Source organism: Labeo rohita, chromosome 23 (genome assembly GCF_022985175.1).
Source record: "Labeo rohita strain BAU-BD-2019 chromosome 23, IGBB_LRoh.1.0, whole genome shotgun sequence".
Taxonomy (NCBI): Eukaryota; Metazoa; Chordata; class Actinopteri; order Cypriniformes; family Cyprinidae; genus Labeo; species Labeo rohita.
In genome coordinates, this window is record NC_066891.1 from 13,606,251 (window position 1) to 13,624,210 (window position 17,960).

Genomic DNA, 17,960 nt, shown 5'->3' on the forward strand with positions numbered 1-17,960 from the left:
TATTTAATTAATTATTAGCTTTATTTTGATTACCTTAATTATTAGCTCCTTCACAAACACTTTGGGAAACCATGTTGTAATATAATGTTTAATACACTTAATATTGTTAATAACAACAAATGGAATATGTTTTCTTACTCTTTTTATTTTTTATATCAATATGGTACAAGATTATCCTATTTATATCAATGTGATAAATGAGTTAGGTCAAAAATAATCTAAAAGTAATCTGATTACATTACCTAAAATGTGTAATGTAATTGATTACATTACTATAATTTTTGTTATGTAATTTGGAATCAGTAACAGATTACAATTTGTACGAAATCTACCCAGCTAGTATCTAATAAATAAAAACTAGTATCTAAAAAATAAGCACTAGTAGCTAATGAATAAGTACTAGTATGTACTTATTTGTAATGGAAGGGATAGTCGCTAGAGGGCGCATGCGTGTCGTCTCGAGGTGTGAGTGCGTGCGTGTGTTTGGGGGTGTCATTGATCACACACAGGAGGTAAACGCGATCACGTGATCTCAGTGCCGTTGGTGAGTTCTCACAGCATGGCGGAAGGAGTAGTTGTCCGGATGGATTGTTACTCACCTTTTAATTCACGTCTTCTGTCTTGACGGGAGGATTTTGGGCTTTCGAGACGCATTTTATCACACTTCAAAAAACTTCAGCGTATTCTTACAACGATGGCAGACCGCGGTGTGGATTTGGCAGCTCTACCGAAAGAGGTTAGAGAGCAGTTGGCGGAGTTGGAGCTCGAGCTGTCTGAAGGTAAGAGATGGAGTTATCGCCTCAGCCTTAATAATGTTAACAATATCAACCTAATATTTAAATCCCACAGTCGTACGGCGCTACAACAGACACGTACATGAGCTCAAACAAACGGCTGTCTACTGCTTTGTGTGTTTGAATGTTTGAATGTCCTCTGTTTCCATTCAAAGAATTTCATCTCAAATAGGCTGTGTCTCAAAAACTAGTGAGCCGCCTACCTAGAGAATGTCTGGGTGTCCAAAATGCAGTTTGTAACGTTGCGAACCCGCCTGTGATGCCCAGACATGCTGTCTAGGTAGGCGGCTCACTAGGTTTCGAGACACAGCCGGGAGTGTGTCGGCAGAAATGAAGGTTTTCCTTTCTCAAATGTGCTTTTAAACTCGTGTATATGAAATAACCGAACGTGAATGAGAGGTAGAACAGCAGTGCTGCTGCATCCGGTCGTTAATTTAACCTCAAGAGACCGAGACTATTGTTTGTTCAGTGATCTAGACCTCAAAGAGAGCCCTGGACAGTTTTACTAGACACAATACACTAGCACAGAGACGCATCGACTGCATATAGGTTTATGAATATTACGATCTTTGTTCTCAAAGCCCTTTGTTTTCATATTAGAGACGTTGTTAAAGGGGCATCACTTTGGCTGCCAGTGTGTGTCTGGGCTCTAATGTGAAACTCAATGACAGCGTCGGTCTATTTTTGCTGTACTCTTGTTTGCACGGACATCTGTCAAACACACCTTTTCTGTAGACACGTCCTCTCTCCTTTAATCATTATTATAAAATGATGATTATCCAATTTGACAATACCATTGTTTGATTCTTGTAAACTACATTCATAGCCAGAAGTCAGCGTAGGCACCTCATTATTAAATGTACTACTTTCATTTAAGTAGTTTTATATATATTTCATAAAGAGTCCTACAGTACCTTTCATTCAGACTTCTGGTTGTCATTGACACTGGACTGTACAGTTCTGCAATGCATTTGATGGAAGACAATTAAATTTTGTATGTTGTAGAGAATATGTGGTTTTTTCACGATGCAACATCAATCTGCCATTGGCGGCACTGAATGTAAACAATGCCACTGCATCGAACAAAACTCATATTTTGCTGCTAAAAATGGTCAGTTATTGTCATGTTTTGGGCTGTACTGATCGTTCGGGCTGGGAAAAAACATTTGGAGTACTATAGACTGACAAAAGTTATAACAAATCAAAGAGAAGAGTGCAAATAACTTCTCTGAATGATTTAGAGCTTCCACCTGTTTTTCTGTGGTTTAGACAGCATAAATTAGCAGAAAAACGTATATAGTTGTACATTAACCGTGCAGTCTTATGTGTTGTTTACATCCGAGTATCAACAATATGGCAGCTGCATCCGAAAAACTGACCAAATTGTGACATGAGTGCAAACCCTCTATACACATCTGTTCAAAAGTTTGGGGTCTGTAAGATTTTTCGAATGTTTTTTTTTTTTTTAAGATTTTTTTTATATGCACACCAAGGCTGCATTTGACACATCACACAGTAAAAAGAGAAAAAAAAATATTTTGATTAAAAAAAAAAACAACAAAAAAAAACCAAAACACATATATATATATATATATATATAAATTTTTTTTTTAATGTAATTTTTCTGTACCCATCCTACAGAATGATCCTACAGAAATTGTTCTGATATGCTGATCTAATGCTTATAAAACTTTATTATCAGTGTTGCAAAACCAGTTTGCTTAATAATTTTGTCGAAACCATGATACATTTTTTCCAGGATGCTTTGAATATGAAGTTCAAAAGAATAGCATTACAAATATCTTTACTCAGAAATCCTTACTATCACTTGTGATGCATTCTTGCTAAATAAAAGTATTACTTTATTAAAAACAAAATCTTACTGACCCTAACCATTTGATTTGTAGTATGCTGTGATTTTTATTCATATCTGCAAGACCATGCATAGAACCATGCTGAGTCCTTCAGTGTCTTCAAGAGCCTTTTTGTGACACTGTTTAACAGTGTGACGGATGTGATATTATTATTATGTTATAGTGTTTTTGTGTGATAGATCAGCCATCCTGTGTGTTCACAGGGTTTAGAAGTTCATTCATTGTTCATGACATCACAGCGATGGTGTTTCATGCACCGTCATGCATCTTCTCACCACCGTATCATCAGTCTGCGAAAGGCAGTTTCACTGTACTCATTCACCCTGTCAGAGAGCGCTATGTGGGGGAGATGTGTCGTTTTTCAGCTTAGTAATAGTGTTACACAACTGGAAGCATTTAGTGTGTGGGCCACACTCTCAAACAGCTTGTTGATGTGAGCAGCTTCAGGCTGCTTATCAAGAAAACCAGCCATAGAAACTGTTACCGGAGTAACACAACATTTGATGACTGTATGATGATATACTATAAATTATGAGCATATAATTACTGATGACCGTTGAGCCATATTTTTTTGTCATTTAGCCACACTATAAAATGTTTGCTGAGTGCGAAAGAAAGTAATGGAATAGTTTACCCAAATGTTGGAGCGAGAAAGTCATACGGCTTTGCAATAAGTAAATCATGACAGAATGTTCATTTTTGGGTGAACTGTGTTTTAAACCACTGTTTAGCTTTTGAACTTTTGAGAGAGTTGTGAAAACAACATGAAAGCTTTTGCAACTGTGTGTTTACTGGAGGGCTTTTAGTGCCCTTGGGGCAGGTGAGTGATCTGGAGTGTTTGGTCAATTGGAGGGCGGTTGCAGGCTCCCTCAACCCCCTCCTCTTATAGGAGCAGCTGCCAGTCTCGGCTGTCGCCTCCCCGGACGGTCACCTCCCCACTAGTGTGTCACACTCCTGTTCCTGCTTCTCCTCTGCTTGCGCCATCTCTCTTTCTCTCTCTCTAACACTTGGGCTGACTAGTTCCTGCAGATATGACTCCAATGAATCAGTGCTCAATGACCAGTCAGTATATACTTAAATAAAATTAATCATCTTAATCAGACCAACAGACAAGTTGCATTTGGACATTTGGTTGCACATGTTCATTTTACATTTAAATGACTTAGGACTGCTCGATTATGGCAGAAGTCATTGTCAAGATGTTTTTGGTCAATATTTAGTAATCATGATTATTAAGCACTAATAGGAGTGGGCGAATATTTCAGAATTCTCGAAATGCCACAGTAGAAACTAATACTAGGCTAACTAAAGACTTGTATGTTTAAGGGATAGTTCACCCAAAAATGAACATTCTGTCATTAATTACTCACCCTCATGTCGTTCCAAACCTGTGAGACCTTCTTTCATCTTTGAAACACAAATGAAGATATTTTTAATGATTTCTGGAAGCATTTTGGCCTTGCATATACAGCAACACAACTACCACGTTCAAGGCCCAGAAACGCAGTCAGGACATTGTTAAAATAAGCCATGTGACATCAGTGGTTCAACCGTAATGTTATGAAGCTACGAGAATACTTTTTGTATATTAAAAAAACAAAAAAAGACTTTATTCAACAGTTTCTTCAAGAAAGGAAGGCAAGGCAATAATTGTTTTATTCGTTCGTTTTTCATAATCGTTGGAAGCCAAAGTCAAAATCAAATGTCAAATTTGATGATTCTCACAGCCCTGAAATAATCAACATACTGCACTCACTTAAAGTTAATCTTTAAAAATGCAAATAATATATAGGGCTGTAAAACGATTAATCGCATGCAAAATAACAGTTTGTGCTTACATAAAATATGTATGTGTACTGTGTATAGTATGTATGAATACACGTACATGTATGTAATTGAAATTATATTTATATATATAATTATATTTATTAAAGTTAGTGCTGCGCAACGATTAATCGTGATTAATTGCATCCAAAATAAGTTTTTGTGTAAATAATATATATGTATGTACTGTGTATATTTATTATGTATTTATAAATACATACATGCATGTATATATTTAAGAAATATATTTATGTATATATTTATGTATTAATTATATTCATATATAATCTAAATTATGACTATACATATATACATGTAAATGCATGTAAATATTTTCAAAATATATACTGTATATGTGTGACTTTATATATACATAATAAATATACACAGTACACACACATATATTATGTGCACAAACCTTTTATTTTGGATGATTAATCTTGATTAATCTTTACCCAGCACTAATTTACATATAATTATATTATATTTACATATAAATATTTTGTATATAAATATAACATTTTTCTTAAGTATATACATGCATCTGTGTGTATTTATATAGACATAATAAATATACACAGTATCCATACATATTAGGTAAACACAAACTTTTATTTTGCATGCGATTTACTCATATGACAGCCCTAATGCTATCTTAAATAAACAGTGAATTAAAACCCATATCCCATGGGAAGAGGAAATTGTGAATATATTTTATTCTAGTTTTGCTTTGCTCTAAAATATTGCACTAAGTCTGTCCACTAAGCATGTTTTTAGAAACATTTGTACACTAGTAAGTAGCTATAAATGTTTAAATCTATTAATTCAACAGATTTGGTCTATTTTCCTGACATCTACATGCAAATCTGCACCTATAATGCGTTTCCGTACAAACCCTGGTTTCCGACTTGCTGTGTAAAAGGTGTTTGTGCTGTTGCCATGTCTTGCGTCTGTCCTTTAATTCTGGATCCATGCGTGGTTTCCACAAGGGCACATGTTGACCTTGGAGGGTAGAGATATTTCCCATTACCATGCTCCGCTGGGGCTTTTTACAGTGAAAAGACTCTGTCCAAATTATCTCCTACATAATGACCTAATTCTGCAGGGTTGTAGTGATCATAGTAACAATAAGCACCATTGAGCCGTTCTGGACTATGGTGGTTTTGATCTGAACTGGCATTTGAAGCCTTTAACTGAAACCTTTGTGTCCCAAATGACCAGCTCTGAGAGAGGAGACGTGGAGTCAGTCTGCAAACGTGTGTGTGTGTGTATCCACCCTACGTCTTCCTTACCAAATGAAGCATCCCATCAGCAATTGTGATAAATGTAGACTCATCTAAACAAAAATAACACCTTGATAATCTCTATATTTAAGTGAGCGCCTAATTATAATTCTCTTATCTAGTAGTGCTTGTACACCATGTAATAAAACCAATGCTGTCATCAGTGAGTCATGTAAAGGTGTTGCAGGAAGTCGAGCACAGCCTGAATATGCTCTTGAATGTGTGGCACTCTTTGTCTAACCGGCTTAATGTGGAATTGAACTCAAACAATACAAAATAATTTAAACTCCTGGTGACACTGGTCAGAAGATCCTTAGCTCTCTAATCTCTTTTAAATAGTTTATTGTTCTACTTAAGAACAAAGGAAAATTAACCTGTTACACAAAATAGTATATTTAAAGAAGTCCACTTCTAAAACAAAGATTCAAATATAATGTACTCACCCCCTTGTCATCCAAGATGTTCGTGTCTTTCTTTCTTTAGTCGTAAAGAAATTGTTTTTTGAGTAAAACATTTCTGCATTTTTCTCTGTATCGGTCCATTATATGGAGAAAAATGCTGAAGTGTTTTCCTCAAAAAACATAATTTCTTTACAACTGAAGAAAGAAAGAAATGAACATTGTGGATGACAAGGGGGTGAGTAAATTATTTGTAAATTGTTGTTCTGGAAGTGGACTTCTCCTTTAAGCATTATGGATGGCTCCTGTGGTGTGTCAGCTTACTTAAATCACTCTTGTCACTTTAAGGGTGAGTTCTTTTAAAATCCTGGATTGTTAGTGGCCTCTGTGGACAGCTGTGATGTGGAGCTAATGTGTGTAGTTTGTTAGTATTGATTGCTGTTATGAAGAGGGTTGAGTTCAGGCTGTCTGCAGTATGAAGACTCTGTGCTTTACTGCTGCCATACTGACGGAGGGGGCATGTTATTGCCAGTTGCTTCCTATCTAGGACACAAAGTGGCCGAATATGGACTGAACCCCGTTCATTTGTGCTCTGAGTCATTCTCTGTTTCTCTTACTCTGTTAAACTGTCCTCTGACCATTAAGGGAAGCCACAGATCTATTTTTACCATAAAGTTGTTCCCCTTTTTCCTGTTTTGTTTATTCTATCATCAAATTGTTCTAAACGAGACTGAGAGTGTTTTTTTCCATTGGAAAGTCACGAAAAAGGCTGAGACATAAAAAAAAAAGTGAATAATAATTTTGCAATATGACATTTTCATGAACATTAACACATTTTTTTCTTATTAATTCTCAGTAACATAATGAAACTCTAATTTTTGTAAATATATAATATAATACAACAATATAAAACAACAATTAGAAATGTGTATTAGTACACATACACACTACCAGTCAAAGTTTGTAATTTTTTTTTAAGACATCTCTTCTGCTCACCAAGCCTGCATTTATTGACAGCAAAAGCAGTAATATTGTGAAATATTTTTACTATTTAAAGTTACTGCTTTCTATTTGAAGATATTTTATAATATAGTTTATTCCTGTGAAAAAATTCTAATGTGCTGGTTTGCTGTTCAAGAAACATTTATTATTATTTTTATTATTATTATATATAGCAAGGATGCTTTAAATTGATGAAAAATTGATTATAAACACATTTATAATGTTACAAAAGATTTCTATTTCAGATAAATGCTGTTTCTATTCTAACTTTCTATTCATCAAAGAAACCTGAAAAATTTTACTGTTTTCAACATAATAATACGTTTTTTTGAGCAGCAAATCAGAATATTACAATGATCAATTGAGCTTTTAAATCACAGGAGTAAATTACATTTGAAAATATATTCAAATGGAAAACTATTATTTTAAATAGTAAAAAATATTTTAAATATTTCACAGTTTTTGCTGTACTTTGGATCAAATAAGTACAGACTTGGTGAGCAGAAGAGCCTTCTTTAGAAAACATTAAAAATCTTACTTGCATGTATTATAAACATCAATATGTATATAATATATGTATATCATATAAATGTGCATCATAGTTCTGCTGCCTTTAATGTATGCTTTACTTTACTTTTTAAAAAAATATATATATATATTTTCTTTACTCAGCACTGACAGAATTTTTTTCATTGCTATAATCAGAATTTGTGGGAAAAATAAGCATAATTTTCATGAAAATGATGTCAGGGCAAAAAATCTTGCTGCACTAAAAATAGGCCTCACTTTCTTTATGCAAAATGTTTTTTTTTTCTATTGACTTTGGGGTAGGATATGACTCAGACATTTCTTTTGTTAGATTCACTCTGAATTGTGCTGACATGCAGCATCATATAAGCTCCTCATTTAAAACATTTAGACACAATTTTCCATGCATCTGCTTTGAAACAACATGGGTTGTGAAAAGTGATACCCAAATAAAAATGACATGACCTGACAATATGGTCAGTTGACTATAGGCAGTTTTTGTGTGGCTGAGGCTACTTGCGTGCAGATGTACCCTGACCACATGAGTACATCGTCACAGTTCCTCATTTCTGTAAATGACCTTTTGTTACGCATTTTGTGGAGCAAAGGCTAGTCACATACATGCTGGATAAGCAAAGGACGTTTCTTAACCTTAAACACACTTAAAATGATATGAGTTTCATTTAATCTGATGCAAACATTCAGACATTTTTAAGTGTGGCTTACGTGTCCAAAGTGTTCAAGCCCCTTTTTGTGGCCATGGTTTGAGTGCTTGTCAAACTTAACCTCCAGTCTGTCCTCAGGAGGGACCTCACGGGAATCAGGCACAAAGTTGCTTTCTTTGTGGGAGCATCGTATTTATACAGAGCGCTAAGCTTAGACAGATGGGACATGATCAGATGTCCAGGCTTCACACAGATTCCCTTTCCCTCAAACAAAAGCCCCAGAGCCTCTTCTGCTGGTACTGGGCCCACTGGGTCTGCTCCCTCAGCGTGGGTTGTGTAAGGAACCGGTCCAGGCTGCCCTTTGGCTGTGAATAGTTAATGTTGCATCGCTGTGGTCTTACAGGGTGCTGAGCCTGAATTATTAACATGCCATGATTAAATACCATGAGGCTTTGCTTGAACCTCCCTTTACAGGCACTATGTGAACCAGGGTGTGTACGGGGGAAGTGCTGTCACACTGCTTCATCAGTGAAAGTTAGTGTTGTGGTATAATGGAGCTATGTGCTGCCAAGGGAACACTCATAACTCACAACACAATGCACCATCCATGAACAGGATGTGCTCTTCTCATAGTCAATATCTCAAAATATTTCCTTACTTGTTTGACGTAAGAACCGCTACAGCTGTGAAAAAGTGGTCAAAGATTACAGTAGACATTTATATTGTTACAAAAGGTTTTATTGTTCTTTTAAAATTCCTATACTTTCACAATTTTTTAAAGGGCTAATTCACTCAAAAATGAAAATTCTGTCATTAAGTACTCACCCTCAATCTGTAAGACCTTCTTTCATCTTTGGAATATAAATTAGGATATTTTTAATGATATCTGAGAGCTTTCTGACCCTGCATAGACAGCAACGCAGCTGATAGATTCAAGGCCCAGTAAGGTAGTAAGGACTAGGACTGTTACTAACGATTATTCTGGTAATCGAGTAATATGATGATTATTCTGATGATTAATTGAGTAATCAGATAATTATAATAATTTTTTGTATTAATAAAAATAGACCTAAGTGAACAGCATGCTTTAAAATGACTTAAAATACATATATAATAGCAATGAGGAAATAATAATTGGTTCAAATAAACTATCAAAAGTAAGTAATCATATGGTTTTATTTAACAAAACTGTTAAAATACATAATGTATTATAAACAATAGAGCATTACGCATTATAACAAGGGCCAACAACCTTTCTTTATAATGGATAAGCTACACCACTGTAATTTCTTGAATGTGTGGACATCAAAACGTGTAAAGCGAGGGGTTTAAACTTTTATTTTGAAATTGCGATGAACAGTTAGCATATTAAGAAAGATGATGTATTCTCCTGTATTTGTTTAGGTTTATAAATGTTTTACCATACAAATAATATGATGTGGCACACGTATCATTCCCAGATGATTGTTATAATAAACCCAAACTCACAACAATATGCAGAGATGGAGTTTGAAACACTCCACACATATATGAATGAATGAATGAGCGTGTTTTTATAAAGCGCTTTCATTGTGTATTGCCATACACCCAAAGCGCTTTACAATCATATGGGGGGATCTTTCCTCAACCACCACCTGTGTGCAGCATCCACAGGACAACGGTGCCAGTGCGCTCACCACACACCAGCTACAGGTGGAGAGGACAGAGAGTGATAGAGCCAAATCAATAAATGGGGATTATTAGGAGGCCATGATTGACAAAGGCCAGAGGTGGGAATTTGGCCAGGACACCGGGGATACACTCCTACTCTTTACAAGATGTGCCATGGGATTTTTAATGACCACAGAGAGTCAGGACCTCGGTTTAACGTTTCATTCGAAGGACGATGCTTTTTACAGTATAGTGTCCCTGTCACTATACTGCGTCATTAGCACCCACACAGACCACAGGGTGAGCACCCCCTGTAGTCCTCACTAACACCTCTTCCAACAGCAACCTAGTTTTCCCAGGAGGTCTCCCATCCAGTTACTGACCAGGCTCAGCCCTGCTTAGCTTCAGTGGGCAACCAGTCTTGGGCTGCAGGGTGATATGGCTGTGGCTGTGGTAAATCATAACAGTTTGTGTGGAGCAGCATTTACTGTGAACAGAGCCACTCTGAGATACACAAATGCATGGCTATTCGAATAGAGTTGAGGAATTGTTGCAGCTCTAGTAATGTCATTATTAAACTAGTTCATGTGACATCAGTGGTTCAACTGTAATGTTAAAAACCTATGAGAATACTTTTGTGAGTAGTACCATGAGTACCATAAGAGACTTTTTTCATGATCTTACTAACCACAAACTTTTGAACAGAATTCCACAGATTTGACTCCAAAATCAGCATGAAAATATCTGAAGAGTCTGTCTAGGCCAGCATATTAGGGCTGTCATGATTATTTGATTTAATTTGAGTGCTTTTATTATTTTTTTTTTTTAAATCCTCTGTTGCATTTTGCCCGTGTCGAGCAACTGAAAAAATATTGGAAGTGGTGATTTCCACGGACGAGAATCCACACAAACTGTTATCATTTACATGTGTGGAGTGTCTCAAAACTCCATCTCTGCATATTGTTGAGAATTTATTATAATGTTCATCTGGGAACGCAGCGTGTGCCATTTCATCAGATTTGTAAGGTAAATCATTTATAAACCTTTGCAAACACAGGAGAATACGTCAGTATCTTTCTCAATATATGTGGTTTCAAAATAAAAGTTTAAACCCTTTTTACAAATTTTGATGTCCACATATTCAAGAAATTACAATGGCTATAACATTTTTTGTCATGAAGAAGTGGCCAAACATTAAAGATTAAGTCAACATTTTAATTAAATGTTGTTTAGTCAGTATTAAACAACAATTTTGCTTCACTGCTATTGTACTAGTATTTTAAAGGAACGCTCCACTTTTTTTGAAAATAGGCTTATTTTTGACCAAGATGCTAACGGTCTGATCAGATTCAATGATCTATGCTAAGATATGCTAAAAGTGCTAAAGCCAGACCCGGAGATCAGCTGAATGGATTTGAAAACGGTAAAACTCAACTGTTTAACTCTAGGGGAGTTGGAAAATAAACCATATGTTTTTTAAAAAAAGTGGAGTGTTCCTTTAAGTAATTTTAAAGCCTATTGTTTGCTTAGGTCAATTTTTATTACCTCAAACAAATTAATTATAATTAATTGTTTAATTGTGCTGTTTCCAGCCCTACTTCATATCATCACACACTTTTACACATTGCCACCTATTCAGTTTCCATCATGGCTCGCCTTGATTAGCCACACCGTGGACGACGCCGGTGCACAGAGCTTAACCAATCATAACAAAGGTCATTTACATATAGAAGTCATAACAACAGCCTTTTTTCCTAGATTCATAGATAATGGTCATGTAAAATTAAATTACCACAGCACAGTGAAAGAAACGTTGGCTAATAATACAAGTGGACTTGACTGTAAAAGTAAAATGATATAAAATGGCTTCTTTTGGAGTTAGATGTAAGACTCAAGTCTATATTTAGCAAGTACTCTTGGGTTGGTTAAGTCTTGACCAAGTTGTTCACAGAACGTCTTTCAGTTGTTAGAGGGGAAAAATCTGAACTTTCACAGACATACTGTAGAAGTCAAGAGCATTCTCCAGTCTCCTTGTTTACAGCTTTTATTCAAAGCACCCGGGACACTCCTGTTTTTGTATCCCTCCAGCCTGCGCTTCCCTCCAGGGAAAAACGTTTCACACACGTTCAGACTGTGAGAACCTGTTTTCCCTGCGTTTGTCCTGTTGTGTTTGCTCGATTTGCACACATTCCTTGTGGGATTTTGCTCTACACTGAGTAAAAGCACCTTGAATGAGATCTTATATTTCAGGAAAGGGGGACTATACCCTCACAGTTTAGCCAAGCACCAGATTAACCTGAGTTTTGAGCTCTTGATGCTTGACATGTGAGCTGCAGTGGTTGTTTTGCTGCCATTGCTCAACCACACTATTGTCCTGAAGGCCTAAAGTTAGTGTGAACTGGCTGGCAAGTGCTGACAGATCCCTCCTGATGTCCCACGTCACGTTCGCTGACATCAGGTTTCAGTCAGTGCTTTCTTCACAACGGTTTGTTTAACTTTAGATCTGACTGTCATGATACAGGTTTTGGGTCAAAACTTGGTTTGCTCTCAGATACGTGTATGACTTTCATGACTCACATGTGGGAGTTCTTGTGTAATATGTTGTACAATAAAACATAGCATAGTTTAAGCTGTTTAGTGGTTGACCAAATGTGCCGCCAAGATGCCAAAGCAGTTTTTCTTCCGTTTTAGTCAAAAATTAAGTCTTTTCAAGGTAACTTATTTCACACAAAAAATATTTGAAGCCATAAAATGTGCATTATTCATTCAAATTCTGAGAATCGGTCTAGTGGGTTTGGTTATGTGATGCCGTTAAGCTCAAAATTGCTAATTATTGGTCGATTAGTCAGTCAGTCTATCACTAGTTTTATTATTCTGTCAGAAAATGGCCCGGTCAGGAGTGAGTCATAACATTTACGTTCTCTCTCATTGTTGTGTTTTTTTTGTCTTGTCTACTCTGGGCCCAAGTTGTTATGACCTGAATTTAACCCATGAGCAATGAAAAACAGATTTAAGGAACATTCTACTCAGATAAAATAACCTCTCTTATGTTTTAACAAAAGTTCAGCTCTAATCCTCTCTCCCAGATCTTCCTCCCCTCCCTTGTTTCCTAGCTCTGTCTGTTTTCTGTGTCATTGTGCTGGAGTCGGGCCTCCTGAATCAGATTATGAGCACTCGATTGTTGGTGGAGGGTGTCGCCACTGTTAAGCATTATAACAGGAGCACTACATGGTCTAATTTTAAATCCAAGTGTGACATCATGAGCCACAGAAGGGCTCGCAAGATGTTGTCACTTCTTGAGAAAACCAAAACTTTGGCTATATATATATATATAGTCAAATCTCTTTTTTTTTTTTTTTTTTTTTTTTTTTTTCATTGGAAATATAGCACAAGTATCACATTACAGAAGTAAAATGAATTGTAAATGCTGATTAAACATTGTTGGGGCAGTTAGGACAAATTTAAATTAATACTAAATATATGTTTATGCATGGGCAATTCTAAAGAATTGGTCCAAAGTCAGACGTTGGAAACTTCTCAAAAATTTTGTATGTATGCAAATTATACTATCCAAGGTACACATTTCTAGTAATTGTGCAGTTAATTCTCATATTGTATTTTCAGAAGTTTTTGGAATATTTGTCCTCACCCCAAATTAGTCACTACCGAAACACAGTAATATATAATTTAATTAGAAGGGTTATATTCACCTATTGAGATTTTGTTTACGTATTTTTTACATTTTTTTTTTTTCTATTTTATTACAATGTTTTTCATAAGTAAATCAATAACAATTGCATTTTTAACAATATTTCAAATGTATGAGATTTGTTGTATTTTGAATCCAGTTTTTGCCTCAAAAGTTAAGGGTTCATTAGTTTGAATATACACTAAACCAAAAACTATCATAACATCTTAGCTGATAATTCAGAATACTTTATTTTTGACAAAACATCCCATGTTTCGGTAGTGACAGTAATGATTTGGTAACGGCCACATCACATTACAGAATGTTGTTTTTTTTGTTTTTTTTTTGCCTTTTTCCATTTTTTGTTGACAGGACAGTGGAGATGAGACAGGAAGTGTGTGGGAGAGAGAGAGGGGGGTGGGATCGGGAAAGGTCCATGAGGCAGGATTCGATCTCGGGACACCCGAGGCGTAACTGCAACATTTCTAAAATACAAAAATGTGCATAATGGTACTAAAATTTTGCTTATTTCCCCCAAATATAAGGATTATGTGTTGCCTTTTGTCAGTACTGAAACTTTTTTGGTAGTGACATTTATGGGATAACACCCAAGAAATCACCAAATGTTTCAGTAGCACATTGTTAGCTAGCACAGTTCTGAACAGTTGTACATGTATAAAAACTATATGTTATGGAATAAAATCCAAAAAAGTGTGCTTAATTGCATAAAAAAGGTGTTCGGTAGTGACGCTCCTTATGATTACACGCAGATTTTTTTTAGACTTTTGAACACATTTACCTCAAAATGATGAGGTCTATCTACTCACCATGTACACTGCCCCCCAAAAGTTTGGAAACACCCCTGGCAAAGTGTGGTTTTGCATGATATAAGCATAAATCCCTATCATTTTTTGGTGCAAATATGTTGAAGTAACTTCAGCATAAGACATCTTCGAAGACCAACAGTAATAATTTTCTTTTTGCTAACATAATAATGGCAGCCTATACATGTCAAAGTCAGACATGCCCCTCTGCCAGCTGTGATGCCTGGTTACTGGTTTAAACTTGGTCTCAAAAAGTCTAAATCAGTTTAAATAGTTTTTTTTTTTTTTTTTCTACATAAAGTTTAATAATTTACAAAGAAAATGTACAAAAAAAAAAAAGAAAAAAAAAAAAATATATATATTTTTTTCCATTTTCCGTTTCATTTTCATAAGTTGAAATTTAGGGGTTAGGGTTCGGGACAGCCACCTCCCAATTGAAAGTACCCAATAAATGATGATTTTATATATATATATTAAGTTTACTAATTTTTTAAAATATTATTGTGGATTTCAATAGATAATAGATGGATCTTAGTATCCATATATATAATGTGTTTTTTTGGTTGTGGGACAGCAGTTTGGACCAATTCTGTAGAATGGCCCATGTATATAAATGTAGGTATCCACTGCTTAAATCCAAATCAAAGCCATGTTTGAGTCATGTTTAGTTTAGTTTACTTTATTAAGACTACAAAAGAACAAAAGCTGGTGATATTTAGAGGTGTGGTTGCACAGATCCCTGAACTCTATCAGCAGTTGAGATGTCTTGGCACTTTGCCGTGCCATAAAGCTGTCAGACATCAAGGCTTTTCTTCATGTGATCTACAATTTGTCATAAACATCATTAAATCCGGTGACAGATATCGATTTCTTACAATAAGGCGTGCTGTGTGCCAATCACCTGTTTTTGTTTTCTCCCTCTCATTTCCTGGAAGATAGTTCCCATAAATAAATCCCAGCCTGTCTTGTGGCTCATCGAATGGTTTGCATGTTAAATGACTCATCTGCTTGTCTGTAGGTTCCACCTAAAAGTTAGCAAGGGTCGAGGAGGTGTGATGTCACGAAGTGGCAAGAAATGAATGAGAATCTAGCATGTGCTTCTTTCGCAATGAGACTCTCCCTTCCTTCCAAAGGACACACCCTGTTGCTTAAGGACTTGTTCCATGTTTCCGACGTGTTGGATGGAGACCAAAGACGCGTCAGAGCTTGGCAGCTTAAACAATCCCCTGCCACCTTATGATACACTCTGATATAATGATCAGCCAAGCTGCATGTATCAGTGTGTATTTACAGCAGTCTGAGTAAACATATCCTGAAAGCAGGGCTTTCCCCTCCTGGTCATGTTTAATCAGCTATTTTCTTACAGGGCCGGCCTCAATGATGTCACGGTTTTCAGAGTAAACAGTTTGGAGTGAGCAAAGCTCACTCTCTTGGGAAACTGTTCATTTGAACCCAAAAGTCTGGTCGTATCCCACTACAGTGAGAGATATGGGGTGGAAATGGAGTCTGATTGTTTTTATGAATGTTATGAATCTACATTTGGCTGTGACAAGTAATGTCGTAAGAGTGCATGCCTCTGTGCTTCCTCATGTTTATGTGGTTTAGATGTTTTCTTAAGCAGAGTGGCTTGAGAAAGTGCTTTAATATGGCATAGCTGTGTTTGAGAAAGTGTTTTTTTTTAAATTTCATAATCTTGCCTGTTTACACACTACGCACCGGTTGAACATTGAACCCAAATATGTACTCTAGCTCATACTCAGTACTGCACCTCAGCGAGTTGGTGTTTATTATTTTCTTATGCATATTTATGCCTTAAACATACTATATGTTATAGACCCAGGGACAAGAAGTAAAGTTTCTCAGTAACACTTTATAATGACAAGGAATGTACAGCATATTGGGACCAATATAACTCTGTCATAGGGCTAAAATGCAGATAATATTTAAACGTTTATAAGCATTATTTCTTGAAGAAGACTTCAGTTAAAAAGTTCTCATCTCGTCTACTCAGCTTTCTCATCAATCTGTTTGACAAAATAATACTTATTCATATTTCATGGTGTTGCCTATAGCACAATATTTATTTGACATTGAGCAAAAGTTATTGATTTTGAGTTTTTGTGTTTTTTTTTTTTTTGATCAGCTATCGGATACGTTTTATTAATAATAAATGAATTTTCATCTAAAAATGAAAATTCTGTCATTAATTACTCACCCTCATGTAGGTTTAAAGAGCAGGTCATATGGGTTTTCAAAAATATCTTAACAAGTCATTATATTTTCAAACCTTCTGCCTGTTACCGATCCACGTCACTGGGTAACATATTAGCCTGTGCGCCTGCCTGCAAAATACAAACCGTCTGACCTGCCCACAAACACTTCTGCTAGTTAGTGTGTTTACATCATGTTGAGAAGACGCTGAGTTCTGCGCTGTGAAACAAGTTTTTGTTTTCATTGCCAAAAGAAGATCATGTGAACAATCAGTGGTTAAAAATAATTTTTCCACGATACAGCAGCAATACAATTCAAACCTTTTTTGTGCTCTGCTTCTCTAATCTTGGCTATTATCTTCTTTGGCTTTTAATCTTTTTACAATCTTACAATCTTCTAACAAACATCTCTGAACCACAACCTGTAAATACGATTGATACGTTATGTGTACAGGTGAGTTTTTTGTGATAATGTGTGATGTACAGTATACCTAGTGCAGCTTTAAGTTTCCAGGTAAACCGCAATATTACTGTCTTACTGAAATAGTTCTGATAATTCACTGTGAACCCACTATTTCCTAATAATGAGTAAATTAATGTAGACTGTCATTGTTCTTACTTGGACATATTTTGGTTTACAAACTGTTTTTTCATCCGTTAGTCACGTTAGCACTTGGCTGACATATCCACCATTATTGTTTTGTTAAGCGTTTATAGTTTAGCAGCTAAACTTTGACTGTGGGCACAATTCGCTTGTGTTAAGCAAAATCTTTTTATTCATTATTTTAAGAACGGATTGGAGCACTGTATTATTGTTTTACGTGAAGGTGCGTGCTAGGGTAGCCACGTTTTCCAACAAAACCCACCCAATTGCTATTAAAAATTAGTCCATTCGCATTTCGAAGTGGGTCCCCCCCTTTAAAATCGCATTCTGGGGTCTAAAATACATGTTTTTTGTCCGGGTTCCCCTGGTAAATTTGCTTCCCAGTGGCTAAATATGATGTTATTGGGGTCGCCTTAACCTGCAACATCAAAAACAGATAGTGGCACTCGCTAACTTGCTTAGCTCCTCTTCTCTGTGCCAATCAGAGCAGAGTATGCTTATGAAAGGGAGGGGTTTACAGACATTGCTCTTAAAACTGATTCGAACGAACCGTTCCGAAATCATCGACAAATGACACTGTGTAAATGTATATTCTGGGAAAATTACAATGTTTTCT

General features: G+C 36.0%; 1 protein-coding gene across 4 annotated transcripts in view; it reads left to right on the forward strand.

Moving 5' to 3' along the window:
* Positions 1-531: 531 nt before the first annotated feature.
* Positions 532-17,960, forward strand: part of dip2ba (disco-interacting protein 2 homolog Ba) — a 62,867-nt gene continuing 45,438 nt past the window's right edge. For all 4 annotated transcript variants that reach the window (XM_051095946.1, XM_051095948.1, XM_051095947.1 and 1 more), the window contains exon 1: positions 532-779. In XM_051095946.1, coding sequence (XP_050951903.1) covers positions 695-779 — 85 coding nt within the window. In that variant the 5' untranslated portion in view covers positions 532-694. The remainder of the gene's footprint in view (positions 780-17,960) is intronic.